Here is a 17,852-nt window from a genome sequence, read left to right as displayed (position 1 = left end):
CCGATTTTATATTCTTGGGGATAAGTCCAATAAGTTTTTAGTTAACCAACTAAGATGCTCTAAAGCTAAAAAACAAATTACAAAAATTGGAATGGGAAATTGGAACATTACTTCAAATCATTCTGATATCAATGACACATTTAAGAACTATTATTCTCGACTTTATACTTCTGAACCTTTAAATGAGAATATCTCGGTTGAGCGTTTTTTAAATACTTTAAATATTCCTTCGCTCTCCCCTGACTTTAAAGCAAAACTCAATAAAGCATTATCATTAGAGGAATTATCATCTGCCATCTCTGTATTACAGTCGGGTAAATCTCCTGGACCTGATGGCTTTTCTGCCAAATTTTATAAATCATTTTCTTCACTGCTTTCCCCTCAATTATTTTTTGTTCTATCTGATTTGTTTAAGCATGGTAAATTGCCTGCATCATTTAATGAGGCACGTGTCATTCTTTTAGCCAAAAAAGGTAAAGAGTGTTCTTCGTATAGGCCGATTTCTTTATTAAATGTTGATGTTAAAATTTTGGCTCAAGTTTTGGCTCGTAGATTAGAGAACATTATACCCTCTATTATTTCTGAAGATCAAACTGGTTTTATCAAAAATCTGCCGCTTATTTAATATCTTATATTCACCCTCAACTGAGACTCCTGAATGTGTTATTTCTCTCGATGCGGAGAAAGCGTTCGATGACGTCGAGTGGAATTACCTTTTTGTGGTTTTAGAAAAATTTGATTTTGGACAAAGTTTTTACTACATGGATTAAATTGCTATATTCATGACCCACCGCTTCTGTTTTGACCAACTCTCAGCTCTAAATGCAGCACTCGTCAAGGTTGCTCTTTAAGTCCCTCACCCTTCGATTTGGCTATAGAGCCACTTGCCATTGTGTTTCGTAGCTGTACTGAAGTGTTGAGCATAAAGTTTCCCTTTATGCTGACGGCCTTTTACTTTTTAAATCAAACCCGACTACCTCCTTGCCCTCAATGATTTCACTTAATAAATTTAGTCAACTTTCTGGTTATGAACTTAGTTTACATAAGAGTGAAATCTTTCCAATTACAGGTTTCCCCCGCCATCCGAAGGTAGAGCGTTCCTATGAAACGGTTCGTAATCCAGAATGTCGTAAAGCGAAGAAGCAATTACCATTTATTTATATGGGAAAAATTTGTGAGTGTTCGCAGACCCAAAAATAACCTGCCAAATCACACATAAAACCTAAAATAATAGTAACATATAGTAAAAGCAGGAATGATATGATAAATATATAAAGTAGAAATACTTCTCTGCAATCATTGCCTGCACTGTTCTCCATAGCCAATCTCATGCAAGCGCTCTCGGCAGAAACACGGCACAAGCGCTCTCGGCAAAAGCACTCTCTCCAGTAACCTTTAAGCTATGAAGCTGCCAAATCATACCAAATAACACATAAAAATACACAGCCTATATAAAGTAGAAATAATGTACGTACAGTGTAGTATCACTTACTGGAATTGGGAAGACAGCGCTGAGCACACTGATGATGGTGTGGTAAGCTGAGTCGTCGGAGGTTGAGGTGGTGCAGTGGCCCCCACCCTCCAGGCCGCCGATCGATCCCGATCCGCGAAGCATACAGGGGTACAGTGGTGGCCGGGACACAACCAGCACACCTTTAAGAAAGAAGCCGAAATAAACAAGCTAATTAATTAGGTGCTGCCTGGCACATAAATGTCAGCCCAGATCAGAGGCAACGCAATCGGCTCTGATCTGGGCCAACATTTACGTGCCGGGCGACCCCTAATTAATTAGCTTGTTTAATTCGGTTTTTTCTTAAAGATGTGCTGGGTGCATCCCGGCTACCGCTGCATTCTCCGCGAATCTGTCTACGGCCCGGGGGTTGGGGTGGTGGGACACTGGGGTGTCATCTCATCGTCATCTATTTCCATCAGGACAGGCAGGTCATCTTTTTCTATGTCTGCCTGCCTTGATGTCGAAGTCGAGGTTCGTCATCTGCTGTGGCTGATGTGGAAGGCTTGAAAAACGACAGTGTGCTTGACTGCTTGCCTCGCGCATATTTCTATCATACAGATCTTTGTAAGCACTCAAACCATCTTGCAAATATGCCCTAAATCTACGTACCCTTTCAAAATTAAAGGCGTACTTTATCATTGCAGCAAAAATCTCACGCAATTGCTTCACATTCAGTTCCTGGACGACTTCACTTTCAGTCCGTTCGCTACTGCATTTGGTTTCGATTGTTTCCTTTCCTCTTCCAGTTGCATCAGCTCTTCATCTATCAGTTCTTGGTCATGGGATGCCAAAACCTCTTCAACATCATCTTCGTCAACTTCCACAAGCCAAACTCACTTTGTCCTTACTTTGTTTACCACGATTGAAACGCTTAGTTATGTCTAGTTTTACGCTAAGTGTAACACCCTTAGGAGCTCTTTTAGGCTTTTCCGATACCTTAGAACTCATCTTGCAACCAGATGCTCACAGGCATGTGTTTAAGCAACGCCAACTAGAATGCAGTTCCGAATCTGGGGGAGGAGCGGCTGCTCGGGGTGCGCACTGCCTTTTTTCATAACAGTGAAAACACCTTCTGTTAGCAAAAACAAATAGGTAACTAATGTAGGTCTTTCGTAACAGTGAGGTTTCGTAAAGCGAACGCTTGAAAAGCAGAGGACACCTGTAATAGAGAAGCACAAGCTTTACTATTCCATGACCTCTCTTTTAAAGTAGTGTTACGTAACTGGCAACAATGAATATTAATCGAGACAGGTTTTATAAAAACAACCAAACATTTATTAAACATGTATAAACGATAAGGAGAAAAAACAAAGGAAAACTTTGACCGGAGGTTAAATAGGTACACAGCCGTTCATCAACTCCACTCGGCTCTGGTTCTTAAAGCGTTAACTGCGAAAACAGTTCTTAAAGCAATACAGTTAGATACAGTTCTTAAAGCGATAACTTCTAAAGTCCAACAGTTTCACACATTCAATTGGGAGAGACTTCTCTGGAGAACGATGTCTTCACTGACGCACCTTTACTGCCGGTTCTGTCCACAGGATTCCCGATGCCGAAAATAAACAGTTTAAATCAACTGACCTTAAATTGTTTAGAGAGAGAGAGAGCCTTTGTGCATGAACTCATTGCGCTATTGCAAGAGTTATCTCAATGCAGCTTCTCTTCAACGAAGACTCAATAAGGACGATCCTTTATTAAACTGCCAACCGATGCCGACTTCTCTCGATCCTTCACCTCGATGAATTCTTCACTCTCCCTTCAAGACTGTCGGAATTGAGTGAATTGGCACTTCCAACCACAAATTTCCAGTCCAAGTAATATAGAATCTTTCAACAGAACGTACAACCGTTTTAAAAATGAAACTGCGTCACAAAAACAAACGCAACAGAAACGGAGATACAACACGTTCTACCTGGAAATCTACAAACTCAAAAACCCCTACTGCGTCACCTGAGTCGACCTTTATATAGTCATGGGGCACATGTCATCACGTGACCTCACATCGGCGGGAAAATCACATCAGGTGACCTCCAAAAGACCATTACAGCATTCTCACAAAAAAAAGATCTCCTTGAGCATGTAACAGTAGTTAACAATCAATTCACTTATCTTGGTATTACAGTAACAAGGAACTTTAAGAATCTTTTTTGAGAAAATTTTACCAATCATCTAAACTCTACAAAACAGAGTTTGACACAATGGTCACCCTTGTCTATGTCTCTTGTAGGTCGTACTAATGTCATTGAAATGTATATCCTTCCTAAATTTTTGTATCTATTTCAGTCTTTACCAATTTTTATTTCTAAAGCTTTTTTCAATGGGTTAGATTCTATTATTTCGTCTTATCTATGGAAGGGTAAACGCCCTAGACTTAATAAAGCTCAACTTCAAAAATCTAAAGAGGAAGGTGGTATGGCCTTGCCTAATTTTCGTTTATATTATTGGGTAGCCAATATTCGTTGTCTTATTTTTTGGTCGGTCTTCAATAATAAGTCTGACTGCTCAAAATGGGTGACAATGGAGTTGAACTCTACTAAGGATCTTTCAATTTCTGCACTTCTTGGTTCTGCACTTCCTTGTCATTTGCCTAGACTTATTGTTAATCCTCTTATCAGACTTACTTTAAGAATATGGGCTCAGTTCAGAAAATTTAATGGTCCTCATGTTTTTGTCTCTCTAGCCCTATCTTACACAATCATCTTTTCCTACCTTCTATGCGGGATTCAACATTTTATGACTGGTATAGAAAGGCTATTAGGCGCTTTGAAGATCTTTTCATAGATAATCGTTTTGCAACTTTTCAACAACTGTCTGTAAAGTTTCTTTAGATATCTTCAAATTAAACATTTCATTAACCCTTTGATATCAAACTTTCCTGAGATGCCTGAGAAAAATGTTCTGGAATTGTTTCTTTGTATTAATCCATTGGGTAAAGGTTTAATATCTGCTATTCGGGATAAGTTAGTGATTTTGAGGCGTGCCCCTTTCAATAAAATTAGAACTGTCTGGGAACAAGATCTAACTATCTACTTATCTGATGTGGTTTGGGATTCAATTCTTAAGTCAGTCAACTCAACCTGTCTATGTGCTCGCCACGGCCTTTTGCAGTTCAAAGTTGTACATAGGGCTCACATGTCTAAAACGAAATTATCGCAGTTTTACCCTGACATTAGTCCTGTCTGTGATAAGTGTAAAGGGGCTTGTTCATATGTACTGGCCTGTCCTAGTCTAGAGAAATTCTGGAGAGAAACTTTTTTTCAACCCTATCTCATAATCTTAATTGCCATTTAGAACCTAACCCTCTGGTTGCTGTTTCTGGCACCTTGGGTGAAGTAAATATGCACCTGAGTCTGACTAAACGTCGAACATTTATCTTTTGCCTCTCTCTTGGCTGGACGGTTGATTCTTCTTAGGTGGAAAGATGCTGCCCCACCCACTCGCGCTCAATGGCTTAGTGATATTATGGCCTGTTTAGACCTCGAAAAGATTAATTATTCACTTCTTAATTCGGACATGAGTTTCATAAGGTGTGGGGACCTTTTCTTGAATATTTTCATAACTCTTTAGGGTAAGTTTATCCTTTTTTATATGCTACAATCCCTTACTTTCAGCTTTTTTTTTCATAAGTTGTACGTTTTTTTGTTGTGAATTACATTATACTTTTGGTAGTCAGCATTGTACTTTTTTATATTATATACACACACACACACACACACACACACACACACACACACACACACACACACACACACAGTTCTCTGGGGTTGAATGCTCCGATTAATTTTTTTTTGTATGCAGAAATGGTTGGCCTGTGTTTTTTTTCAGTGGGAGGTTGGGGTGGATACTAATTTTACATAATTCTCATTTGGGTGCTTTTTCTTATTGTTATGAATTACATATTGGATTTGTTTGTTTCGCACTGTTTAAATCTCTATTTTGTTGGGTTTTTTCTCTGTAGTTTCACTGTAGAAATGCATTAAAAAAATTAATTTAAAAAAAGAGCTTCCCAATCATCCAACTTCCCACTCACTTTTTCTACCACCTGATATGCCCTTTCCTTGACTTTTATTCAGTCCTTAACTTCCCCTTGTCAGCTACGGTTGCCTAGCCCTGCCACTTGAGAACAACTTCTGTGGGACATATCTGTCCTGCGCCTTGTGAACTTAAGCCACCTTTGCTCTGCCGTCATCTCTGTCAGTATCCTCCTGTCTCTGTAATTTCCTTTAGTCCATTGTGATACTGATACATATGACTTGTGCTTCTCCCTCTCAAATTGTAGTATCCACAGCGAACAAAGTTAGTACAGACACGGGGAGATCATAGGGTGTGTATATTTGACAGGATGATTAGATCACAGATTAGCTCACTATGTTGTTTTGTTGTAATCATTCAGTTGTATAAACATATGCTTACAACACCATCTACAGCCTTTGCACAATATTCAAAATCTTGTAAACGAGTTTATTTCCAACTGCACGCTGACTTGAACAGGTTTTTGTTAATCCCAGAAAGTACCTTCTCGCAAAAATTAATATATGTATGGTGTTTTAGTTGACATCTTTTCCTTTGACATTGAGATTTGGAGACTTTGGAAACTTATGAATGGAATACATCTGAACAACAAAATAAATGTGGAAGTCTGAAAATGTAAAATAAAGACATGTTGAAAGTACCTAGAACCTGTAGAGAAAAAAGACTGATTGTGATGCGGCATTCATTTTCACAGGAAAAAGAGAGTGAAACAGTTCATTGGAATAACATTATAGGTTGATGGGCAACTCGGTTAACACTTTCTCTTGTCCATTTGTTTTCATTTATTCTGATGTCCACTTAGAACGTAAAATAAAAAACTGCAACACAGGAGCAGACTCTTAATGGACAGCATCAGTGCTGGCCATAATGTCACTCCAAACTAATACCATCTACCTGCTTATTGTCTTAATTTTTCCTCCATTCTGCACTCTTCATGAGCCTGTCTTAGTGCCCTTGAACATTACGATCATTTCAGCTTTTTATGTATGCATCAAGAGTGCTTTAATTTGAAGTATACACGTATGAAAATGTACCATATCTTTAAAGGCCTGGCTTTTACTGAATTGCTTTAAACATTTCAAATGTCAAAGCCTGTTCTTTTATAAATGCTGACTGACCTGACTTTCCAAGAATTTCAACTTGTATTGTGTAATTACATATTATACGAGCGTAATGCTAATATTGTAATGCTCCGGCTGTTGTGCTTCATGTTCAGTAATATGATGAACTGATACGCGAGGCTTGTGGCATACTCCCAGCTGCTCCAGAATGAGGTTGTGAGGACTCAATTTTGGTTCGGAATGTTGTAGTTCACTTCATTTGTTTTCAAGATTTGTGCATTTTTTTGCTTTCTCTTGCATTCTGGTGTTGGTCTTTCATTTTTTTTCTTTAATTTGGTTCTCCCGGGTTTCTTGCTTTGTGGCTACCTGTAAGCAAACAAATCTGAAGGTTGTATAATTTCTACATTCTTCAGTAATAAATGTACTTCGAAATTTGAAATGAAATATATTAACTCAATTTGTTTTATGTTGAAACTACTAAGCTAGTAACTCTGTGCAATAGTGTGATACCTTAAATTTAATAAGATAAAGCATGCAATGAGTTTGGAGGCGAGAAGACTACAACTAGCGGGACACTGTCTACGCCACCCCGAGCTACCTGCCAGTCTAGTCATCATATGGGAGCCCAAGCACGGGAGGATGAACCCTGGGGTGCCCTCCCAAGGCTATGGTCAACATGCTCCTAGAAGACAGCGGCGCAGCTAATGTAGATGAACAGAACACACTGAGGGAGAGGGAGAAGTGGAGAGTCCGTCATCGTGCCCGATGCTGGCCCCCTAAGCCGGAGTCGATGTTGTAGTAGTAGTAGTAGTAGTAGTAGAGTTTGGACGACAGCTGGTGAGGGGCAACAATGGATTTAAGGACTAAAGACCAAAGCAAATCACTTCAATGTAAACATTAACATATTTACATTAATTTTATGGTTATATATCACTAAAAGAATGTACACTTGATTCCATGGAGCAAAACACTACCCACTCAGTCACTTGAAAAACAGTATTTATATTGATTGCATCTAGTGTACTTTGCTATTAAACCAATATATCTGATGTACAGGAGATCAGCTGTTATAAGTTGACATGTATTTCGTCGGGTCCAATTTGTCATTACCAGGTGCCAACTTGCCCTGGAAACTCTTCCTCCTTTTACACCAAATGAAACCTCTTCCCTTCCATGAGTACACCACCAAAACATTTCATGCATAACCGTAAATGTTTTATAGAATTCCATTTCTTTATAGTGATTATTTAGTATTTTTTTAACCAATGAAGGAATTTTATCTACACATCTTGAAAATAAAAACTTAAAGTGTAATTCATTAGTACTTGGGTGCAAGTTAGTAGGTGCAGTATTATGGATATTATCCTTCAAAGTTCAAAGCAATTTTATTGTCGTGACATAAGTATGTATATGTCACTAAATACTACCCTGAGTTTCATTTTCTTGTGGGCATTCATAGATACGAAGAAACGATAAAATTAATGAAAGCTACACAAAGACTGGCAAACAACTAATGTGTAAGAGAAGACAATCTGTACAATCAGATAAAACAAATGATAATAAATATAAGCTGGAGCGAGAAAGTTGAGAACATAAGTTTAGAGTCCTTAAAAGTGAGTCCATAGGTTTTGAAATCAGTTCAGTGTAGTGATGAGTGAAGTTATCCATGCTGATTTAGGAGCCTCATAGCTGAAAGTTAATAACTTCCTGAACCTTGTGGTGTGAGATCTAAGGCTCCAGTACCTCCTTCCAGTGCAGCAGCGGGAAGACAGCATGACTTGCATGATTGGGGTCCTTGATTATGGATTCTACTTTCTAGTGGCAGCATTCCTTGTAGATGGGTTCAATGGTTGGGAGGGCTTTTCATTTAATGGACTGGGCTATATCCACCACTTTTCGTAGGCTCGTACTTACTGTAATTATTGTGTTTTGAATTAATGTATTCTAAAATACTGAATCTTCATTTAAATTGGGTAAAGGAAGGATCAAATGGTAAACAAGTTTTTGACCTTGAACTGAACTTGTGTGTATTCAGCTAGTGTTGCCGTGCCATGGCTATGTTAAATGAATGCTGGAGGGGTAGGGTGTGGCCCTATGGAAAACTGTGATTGTAGCACCATGACTAAAACAATGAAATAATCTTATCCATTTGATTTTCTGCACTAAAATTTAGGCCTTTGGAAAACTAAACCATTCACCATTGTGCTGACAGATTTTGTTAAGAAATGTTTTATTATACAAATAAGCATTTATAAACAAGTAGATGTTCAAATGTCAATTTTGAATATTAATTGGAAAATACACAAAAATCATTTGATAGAGTTGACCATACCTCATCAGTAGTGTAATGAATTTCATCAAAAACATACATTCCTGATAAGAGCAAAGAATTACTGAAAGTGTATGTGTGGGAGAGAGGAAGGAAAATAATTCTGCTGGTCATAGGAAACGACCTGTTTATGTACATAAGATTTTTGAATTTAATAATATGAGAGCTCATTTGTATGTAGGGGTATTGTTGATAAGTCAGGTGCTCACAACCCATAGAGTGTCTGTATTTATATGTACCTATACTTTGGAGTTTTTACTGCACATTACGTGGCTTTATTTTATACCCCTGATTTGAAACAAAGGATTTCCTAACTAAATCCCATGAGCCCAGTACAATTGCCAAACTAACAATTTGTTCTTTGAAGCTTAAGCAGCTTTGTTATGTTGTACTATTTTGTTGTTGCTTTGTTTCCTTTAAAGTTTTTTTTTGGAAGTGAGGATGGTTACCTTCAATTAGTAACTTTGAATTGGGACACCAAAATCTTCTCTTGATGATCCAAAATATTCTAATTTATGGAAATAAATGATAAGTCCACTGCTTATGACTTCTGTCAAATAGATTTGCTATTCAAATGTATCCCCAGTTTTAAGGCCCTAATTGCACAACTGCCTACATTGGGCAGGTCATGTAGTCAGACATCCAGTATCAAACTCCTAAAGCAGTATTGGAAGTTCTGTCATGAGAAGATATTTTCAAGCAGACTTGAAAAGATGCAATATTCTGACTGACTTTTGGGAAATACTAGTATGGCTAAACTTTGGATCATCAAATAGAGAAGGAGCTTTTGCATGATATTGAGATTGTGGAGTCCACATATCAGAAGCACGCAGAAACTCTGTACGCAACCCATAGATTTGCTCCATTAGACATTCTCTGGAAAATTCTGCACTTCCTGCATTGTCCTCAACAATTGTCTTAGAAACCACAAACCACAGAACAGGAATTGTCTCAGAAACCACAAAACAGGAATAGAACCAAATCATCAGTGACACTGAGGGACCATTGAAGAAAAAGAACTTCGGCTTATTGACACAAATTAAAACAGAAAATGCTAGAAGAAGCATCAGGTCAAACAATCTTAGTGGGGAGAGAAGAAAAATTAATCTTTTGGTCAAGGATCTGTCAACGTAAATGAAATAAATTGGAAGAAAATTGACTTTTGTGTTGCAGTGATGTAGAAGTACAGAACAAAAGAACAGAATAAGGTACTGACCATTGCCTTAAAGTTAACAATTGCCTTTAAAAGGTATCAATAGAAAAATGAAACAAATTGAAATAATTATACCACATCTATGGAGAAATGGAAAAGAGGAGAGAAGATTACCTGAAATTGTCAAGTTTGAAATTAAGTTCCAGCGATTACCCCAATGAAAGGTGAGGTACTGATTCCTTAGTCTTTATCGGATTAATATTGTAGTGAAGGCAGAGGATAAAATATGAGTGGGACAGAAAATTACAGTGACTGGAAAAAGGAATCTCAATGTCACCCTTATGGACTGAATGGAAGTGTTCTGCAAAGTGGTTGTCCAATTTGTATTTGAATTCTGTAACACAACAACATCATGGGTACCAAACGTAGACTAAATTGAAATAAGTACTTTCTGGTTTCTTGGAAATCATTAAAAAAAATCAGGTGTTGCATTTTTTGGTGACTGAATGGGAAACTGCAGTGAGAAGGGGAATGGTTGGTAGTGTTGCAAGATTAGTCAAGAGAGTTGTGGGGACGTTAGTCTCTCGGAATGCTTAAGTTGTGGCAAAAAAATGTGAAAGATGGTGGAGTGCTGTGACAGGCAGTTTGCTGAACTGCTCTCACTCTCAACTCTTTCACTTCCTGCATTGCTCTAACAGCTGCTTGCCACCTCATATCTTTTGTCAAGTGGAAAATAACAATAAAAACTTAATATACCGAATTTAACTATTTAAGGTATTCTCTTTTCTCTACTATTTTTCTCTTGCTCTTTTTTTTAAAGAGCCTAGAATAGTGTAACATACGATCAGGCCTTTCAGCTCGCCATGTTTGCTCCAAACACGATATAAATCCGAATTAATCTCATTTGCCAGCACATGCTCCATCTACTGCTACTCTCCGCCACTTTTGTGTCCCTTTAAATGCTTCTTAGACATTGCATTGCATCTGCTTCTACCACCTACCCTGGCTTGCAACCTAGGCACTTGCCATTCTTTGTGTTTTTAAAAAAAAGTTAAAACTTGCCTTGCAAATCTACTTCCAGCTTTTCCCCTTTCACCATGAACCTACGCTCTCTAGTATTTGACCTTTGATTATTTATTCTATCATTATCTCTCATAATTCTGTATTTTTCTGAGGTTAACCTCTCACCCTTCAATCGGCCCAGAGAAAACAATCTGATTTTTTCTAACCTCTCTTTACATGAAAAACTCCAAATCATGCAACCTTTTCTGCACCCTCTCTGAAGTCTGCTTCCTCTCTTGCTTGTGCCCTCTCTCTTGCCCACACTCTTCTCTACAAGTTTGGTTTACACCTTACTAGACATTTCCTTTTCTCCATACTATGCCCGCACACAACTTACCTGTACTTTATTCTCAATTTTCAATTCTTTTGAAAGATCATTGACCCAAAATGTTGACTACCTTGCTCTCTCCAATGATGCAGTATGATTTGCCAAATGCTTTCCAGTATTTGTCATTGCTTTGCATTACAGTGTGCGTTTTTTTTTTGGTTCTGTTATTGATACAAATGCTATACAAAAGCTGACACATTTAAAAGTACTGCACATACTTCGTATTTCTCTTTAACAATGAGCTTAGGTTTTTATGTTCAAGTCTGCACAATAGTACTTGAAACCACATCCTCTCTAGCTTGCAAGTAAGTGAGCTGCAAACTTAAACAGACATCATTAGTATAAATACTAGATTTTTTTCAATTATTTTGTAATCTATCCTCAGTTCCATGTGTTTAAATAATATTATTAAATATTCCTATAAATATTTATAACTAGAGTTGAGATGACAAGATATGTGGATAGGCCAACCAAAGGATCATACTGAATCTAGTACTCGGCAATGAACCTGGTGAAGTGACTGATCTCCTGTGTGTATTTCAGAGACGATGACCACAACTACCTAACCTTTAGCATAGCTTTAGACGGGGATAGGAACCATAAGGCATAAGAACAAAATTAAGCCATTCAGCCAATTGAGTCTGCTCCGCCATTCCATCATGGCTGATCCCTGATCCCATTCAACTTCATACTCCTGCCTTCTCACCATATCTTTTGTTGCTCTGACCGATCCGGAAATGATCAACTTCCGCCTTAAATATACACATAAACAGATGCTCTGCAAAAGTATTTAATTGGGGGAGGGTGAAATATGTTATTAGGCATGAACTAGGGAGTGTAAATTTGGAAGAGATGTACTCGGAAATGTACAACGGAAATGTTGAAGTTGCGCTTAGGGAGCATTTGCATGATATTCTGGATAGATTTGCTCCATTGAGGATGGTACAATTAAGGAGCCATAGTTGACAAGAGATGTGGAGCAGCTAGTCAAGGGGAAGAAAGAAGCAAGATTTAGGAAGCAAGGGTCAGACTTCAGAGTTATAAAGTAGCCAGGAAAGAACTTGCGAAGGGACTTACAAGAGCTTGAACAAGACATGAGAAGACCTTGGCAGGTAAAAATAAGGAATGCCCTAAGGCGTTCTGCATATACGTGATGAACAAGAGGCTAAAGTGAGGGTAGGACTGATCAGGGATAAAAGAGGAAACGCACTTGAAGACGAGGATATAGATGAAGTCCTTAATGAATACTTTGCCTCAGTAGTCATCAGTGAGAGGCAGCTTGATGAATATGAGGATAGCGTAGAACAGGCTAATATGCTAGAACGTGTCAGCGTTAAGAAGATCTGGAAATTTCGAAAAAATTTGGAAAGGTAAGTCCCCGGGCCTGGACAGAATATACCTTTGTTTACTACAGAAAGTGGGGGAAGAGATTGCTGCAACTTTGGGAATGATCTTTGCAGCAGTCTCTTTGTTCAAGGTCGGTAATAGGGATGATCTTTGGAAATTGTAGACTAGTGAGTCTTACATCAGTGATGGTCAAACAATTGGAGAGGATTCTTAGAGACAGGATTTATGAGCATTTGGAAGAGCATAGTCTGATTAGAGGTAGTCAGCATGGCTTTGTGATGAGGGGCAAGTATGCCTCACGAGCCTGATTGAATTCTTTGAGGCAGTGACAAACAAACTGATGAAGGTGGGGCAGTGGATTTGGTATTTATGGATTTCATTGCTTTTGATTAGAATCCCCATTGTAGGCTTATTCAGAAATTCAGCAGGCATGGAACCCAGGAAAACGTGGCTGTGTGGATTCAGAATTGATTTGCCCATAGCAGGCAGAGGGTGGTAATAGATAGAGCGTACTCTGTCCGGAAGTTTGTGACCAGTGGTGTTCCATGGGGATCTGTTCTTGGACGCTTGCTTTTGTAATTTTTATAAATGTCTTTGATGAGGAAGAAGAAGGTGGGGGTTAACAAGTTTGCTGATGACATGGAAGTTGGTGTGTTGTGGATAGTGTAGAAGGTTATCGTATGTTATAACGTGACATTGATAGGATGCAGAGCTAGGCTAAGTGGTGGCAGGTGGAGTTCAATCCAGAAAAGTGTGAAGTGATTCACTTTGAAAGGTTGAACTTGAAGGCAGAGTACAAGGTTAATGGCTGGGTGATTTTGGGGTCCATATCCATAGATCCCTCAAAGTTGCCACACAAATTGATTGGGTGGTTAACAGGGCGAACTGTGTGTTAGCCCTCATTAGTAATGGGGTTGAGTTCAGGAGCCAAGGGGTAATGTAACTCTACAAAACTCTGGTTAGATCACACTTGGAATATTATGTTCAGTTCTGATTGCCTCATTATAGGGAGGATGTGGAAGCTTTGGAGAAGATGCAGAGATTTACCAGCATACTACATGGATTTGAGTGCATGTCATATGGGGAAAGGTTGAGCAAGGTAGGATTTTTCTCTTTGGAATAAAGGAGGATGAGAGGTAACACGATAGGGGTGTATAGCAGGCTTAGACACCATGAATAGCCAGTGCAATTTTCCCAGGGCAGAAATGACTAATACAAGAAGGTATTATTTTAAGGTGAATGGAGGAATGTTTAGGAAGAATGTCAGCAGTAAGTTTTTACACAGAGTGGTATATGTGTGGAATGCAATGCTGGGGATGGTGATAGAGGCAGATACATTAGGTAGATTTAAAAGACTCTTAGATAGACACACTGAAAGAAAACTGAAGAGCTATGTGGGAGAGAAGAAATAGATTGATCTTGGAGTATGTTAAAAGGTTGGCAAAACATTATGGGCTGAAGGGCCTGTACTCTGCTGTAATGTTCCATGTCACTTTATAGTAGAATCTTAACTTTTGAAGTGTTGGATATTTTTTCTTGACTGAAGAATAAGGGTTTTTTAAATACAAAATATCTACTTTTTGCCATTATGAATAATATTAAAGCTGAAGTATTCAATGTGTAATCATGAAATATATCCATAAGTGTTATATGATAATGTGGAGTGATATTCTTTCCTTTAAAGACAAATATGATTTAAGACCAACTTCAGAAGCTACATTTACTGACGTGAATTGATAAAGTAGTGACTATTTGTGGGCTTTGAGTAGTGTTGCTAATCATTGCCAAATATAAATGTCTTTGGGTCTTGGAAAACTAACTTGATGCAGTTTTTGTTTCAGAGATCTCATAGTAGCTGGCTGAAAATGACCCTCTGTACAATCTGAACAAATTTTATTTCAGTATTTGGAGTTTAAGACTGCAATTGTGCACTTCAGTCAAGTCAAGTCAAGTCACTGTTTATTGTCATTTTGACCATAACTGCTGGTACAGTACACAGTAAAAACAAGACAATGTTTTTCAGAACCATGGTGCTACATGAACAATACAAAAACTACACTGAACTACATAAAACAACACAAACTACACTAGACTACAGACCTACCCAGGACTGCATGAAGTGCACAAAACAGTGCAGGCATTAAACAAGACAACAGGCACAGTAGAATCCAGTAGGTTGGTGTCAGTCCAGGCTCTGGGTATTGTGGAGTCTGATGACTTGGGGGAAGAAACTGTTACATAGTCTGGTTGTGAGAGCCCGAATACTTCGGTGCCTTTTGCCAGATGGCAGGAGGGAGAAGAGTTTGTATGAGAGATGCATGGGGTCCTTCATAATGCTGTTTGCTTTACGGATGCAGCGTGTGGTGTAAATGTATGTAATGGCGGGAAGAGAGACCCTGATGATCTTCTCAGCTTACCTCACTATCTGCTGCAGGGTCTTGCGATCCGAGATGGTGCAATTTCCGAACCAGGCAGTGATGCAGCTGCTCAGGATGCTCTCAATACAACCTCTGTAGAATGTGGTGAGGATGGGGGGTGGGAGATGGACTTTTCTCAGCCTTCGCAGAAAGTAGAGACACTGCTGGGCTTTCTTTTCTATGGAGTTGGTGTTGAAGGACCATGTGAGATTTTCCGCCAGGTGAACACCAAGAAATTTGGTGCTCTTAATGATCTCTACGGAGGAGTCGTCGATGTTCAGCAGAGAGTGGTCATTTCGTGTCCTCCTGAATTCAACAACCATCTCTTTTGTTTTATTCACATTCAGAGACAGGTTGTTGGCTCTGCACTGGTCTGTTAGCCGCCGCCCCTCCTCTCTGTATGCTGACTCATCGTTCTTGCTGATGAGACCCTCCACGGTTGTGTCATCAGCGAACTTGATGATATGGTCGAGCTGTGTGTTGCAGCACAGTCGTGGATCAGCAGAGTGAACAACAGTGGACTGAGCACACAGCCCTGGGGAGCCCCGTGCTCAGTGTGATGGTGTTGGAGATGCTGCTTCCAATCCAGACTGACTGAGGCCTCCCAGTCAGGAAGTCTAGGATCCAGTTGCAGAGGGAGGTGTTCAGGCCCAGTAGGCTCAGCTTTCCAATCAGTTTCTGAGGAATGATTGTGTTGAATGCTGGACTGAAGTCTATGAACAACATTCGAACGTACTTGTCTTTTTTGTCCAGGTGGAGGGTGATGGCAATGGCGTCGTCTGTTGAACGGTTGGGGTTGGTATGCGAACTGCAGGGGGTCCAGTGAGGGGGGCAGCAGGGTCTTGATGTGCCTCATGACGAGCCTTTGGAAACACTTCATGATGATGGATGTGAGTGCAACAGAACAGTAGTCGTTGAGGCAGGATACTGAAGACTTCTTCAGCACAGGGACAATAGTGGCGGCCTGGAAGCACGTAGGAGCGACAGCGCTGCTCAGCGAGATGTTGAAGATGTCAGTGAGAATCTCATCTAGCTGGTCTGCATATCTTTTGTGCAGTCTGCCAGAAATATTGTCTGGTCCAGCAGCCTTCCGTAGTTTAACCCTGCACAGGGTTCTCCTCACATCGGCCACGGTAAGACACAGCACCTGGTTGTTTGGAGGAGGGGTGGTCTTTCTCGCCGCCACGTCATTTCCTGCCTCAAAACAAGCATAGAAGTTAATCAACGCATCTGGGAGGGAGGCATCACCACACAGGCAGGTGGTGTTGTCTTGTAGTTGGTGATGTCCTGAATGCCCTTCCACATGCGCCACAATGCAATTATAAACATGTGCTTGCTATGCAATTGTAAATACATGCACCAAAATTACTTTATAGCTTTCTAAAAATCACTGCTTAACCACAATTTACCCTTTCAGATATGTACTGTTGAATTTATTTTCTGTTTGCTCCTGCACTTTTGGACTAAGCTTTACACTAAAGGTAAAAACCTTCCACTTCTCTGCAGTTTTTCTTGGTGAAGCTGCACTTTCTGTGAGAACTTGCTAATGAAGTTTCTATGAGCACATTTTTTATTTAAAGACAAATAGTGATCTGAATTGAACTTATTTTGCAGAAAATTTTGCAGCATCTTCCAGAAAGAATTCAGACGAGATGGCAGTTCCACAGTATAGGTAACCTTATGTACTAGATTATTTATTTGCATAATCATGAATTAACTACTTAGAGAACGTAAGCATTGTATAGCAGTTTGGTACAAAGACATCCATAAACAATGACAAATCTGAAAGCACAAATTACATTCCTTCATTTAGCCACAGTATAAGTTTTTAATGAAGTTAATTGATGCAGTTCATTAGTTCCCATACTAGTGTTAACTATTAATCAGATCAAATCAATGAAATTGTTTACTTGTGTGCCATTACGCGAGTACTTGCTAATCATAAAGGAAAGTTCCTTGTAAATCTATTCATTTATATTTACTATACTTATAAGTTTCTATCTTTCAGACAATTTTTGATCAAATATTTGAATTGTGCAAAAAAAATAGAGTATTTTAAAAAATTTAAATGAATCAAGCTTTTTTTAAATAGAAAGCAAGAATTCTGAGGCCACAGTATTTTGTGTTTGTGGTGATCTCTCCTTTTCTTTTTGGCGGTAAAAAGATGTCAAAGGGTACAAAGGTCACCAAGAGTAAATGAGTAAATGCCAAAGACTTGATTATAAGCATTTATCAAGTCTGACCGAGTGCTTAAACAATATGTCCCCAAAATGTGTATGTTTTTTTCAGTGTTGCAAATTTGCTTTTTTTTTGTTTTGCAGGCTTGATTTTAAAGAAACTCCTTCATGTTGGGAACTCACTGAAGGTTTTGCATGTTTTTTTTTAAAGCTGTTTTTAAGATGTGATTGAAAATGTCCTGAAATCCAATGTAGTTTGCAATTGTATATTTATTTATTTCATGTTTGTCTTTTCGATGTTGATTATGGGGATGAAAAGTTATACATTTTACTATTTTGACTGTGTTATTCTGAAGCTCTTTCTGTCTTCAGAGATTGCTTGTCTTTTGTGGTAAACAAAAACTGTTGAAATGTATATTTTAAAATGCTGCAG

At 38.9% G+C, this 17,852-nt stretch overlaps 1 protein-coding gene across 9 annotated transcripts in view; it reads left to right on the top strand.

The window, feature by feature from the left end:
- The window catches only part of ralgapa1 (Ral GTPase activating protein catalytic subunit alpha 1), a 220,530-nt gene that overhangs the window by 38,567 nt on the left and 164,111 nt on the right, over window positions 1-17,852 (top strand). For all 9 annotated transcript variants that reach the window (XM_063049877.1, XM_063049870.1, XM_063049896.1 and 6 more), the window contains exons 4-5: window positions 16,857-16,914; window positions 17,564-17,607. In XM_063049877.1, the coding sequence (XP_062905947.1) occupies window positions 16,857-16,914; window positions 17,564-17,607 (102 nt within the window). The remainder of the gene's footprint in view (window positions 1-16,856; window positions 16,915-17,563; window positions 17,608-17,852) is intronic.

The sequence above is a fragment of the Mobula hypostoma genome, chromosome 1 (assembly GCF_963921235.1).
Source record: "Mobula hypostoma chromosome 1, sMobHyp1.1, whole genome shotgun sequence".
Taxonomy (NCBI): domain Eukaryota; kingdom Metazoa; phylum Chordata; class Chondrichthyes; order Myliobatiformes; family Myliobatidae; genus Mobula; species Mobula hypostoma.
Note: the sequence above shows the minus strand (reverse complement) of the source record. Positions and strands in the feature narration are given on the sequence as shown.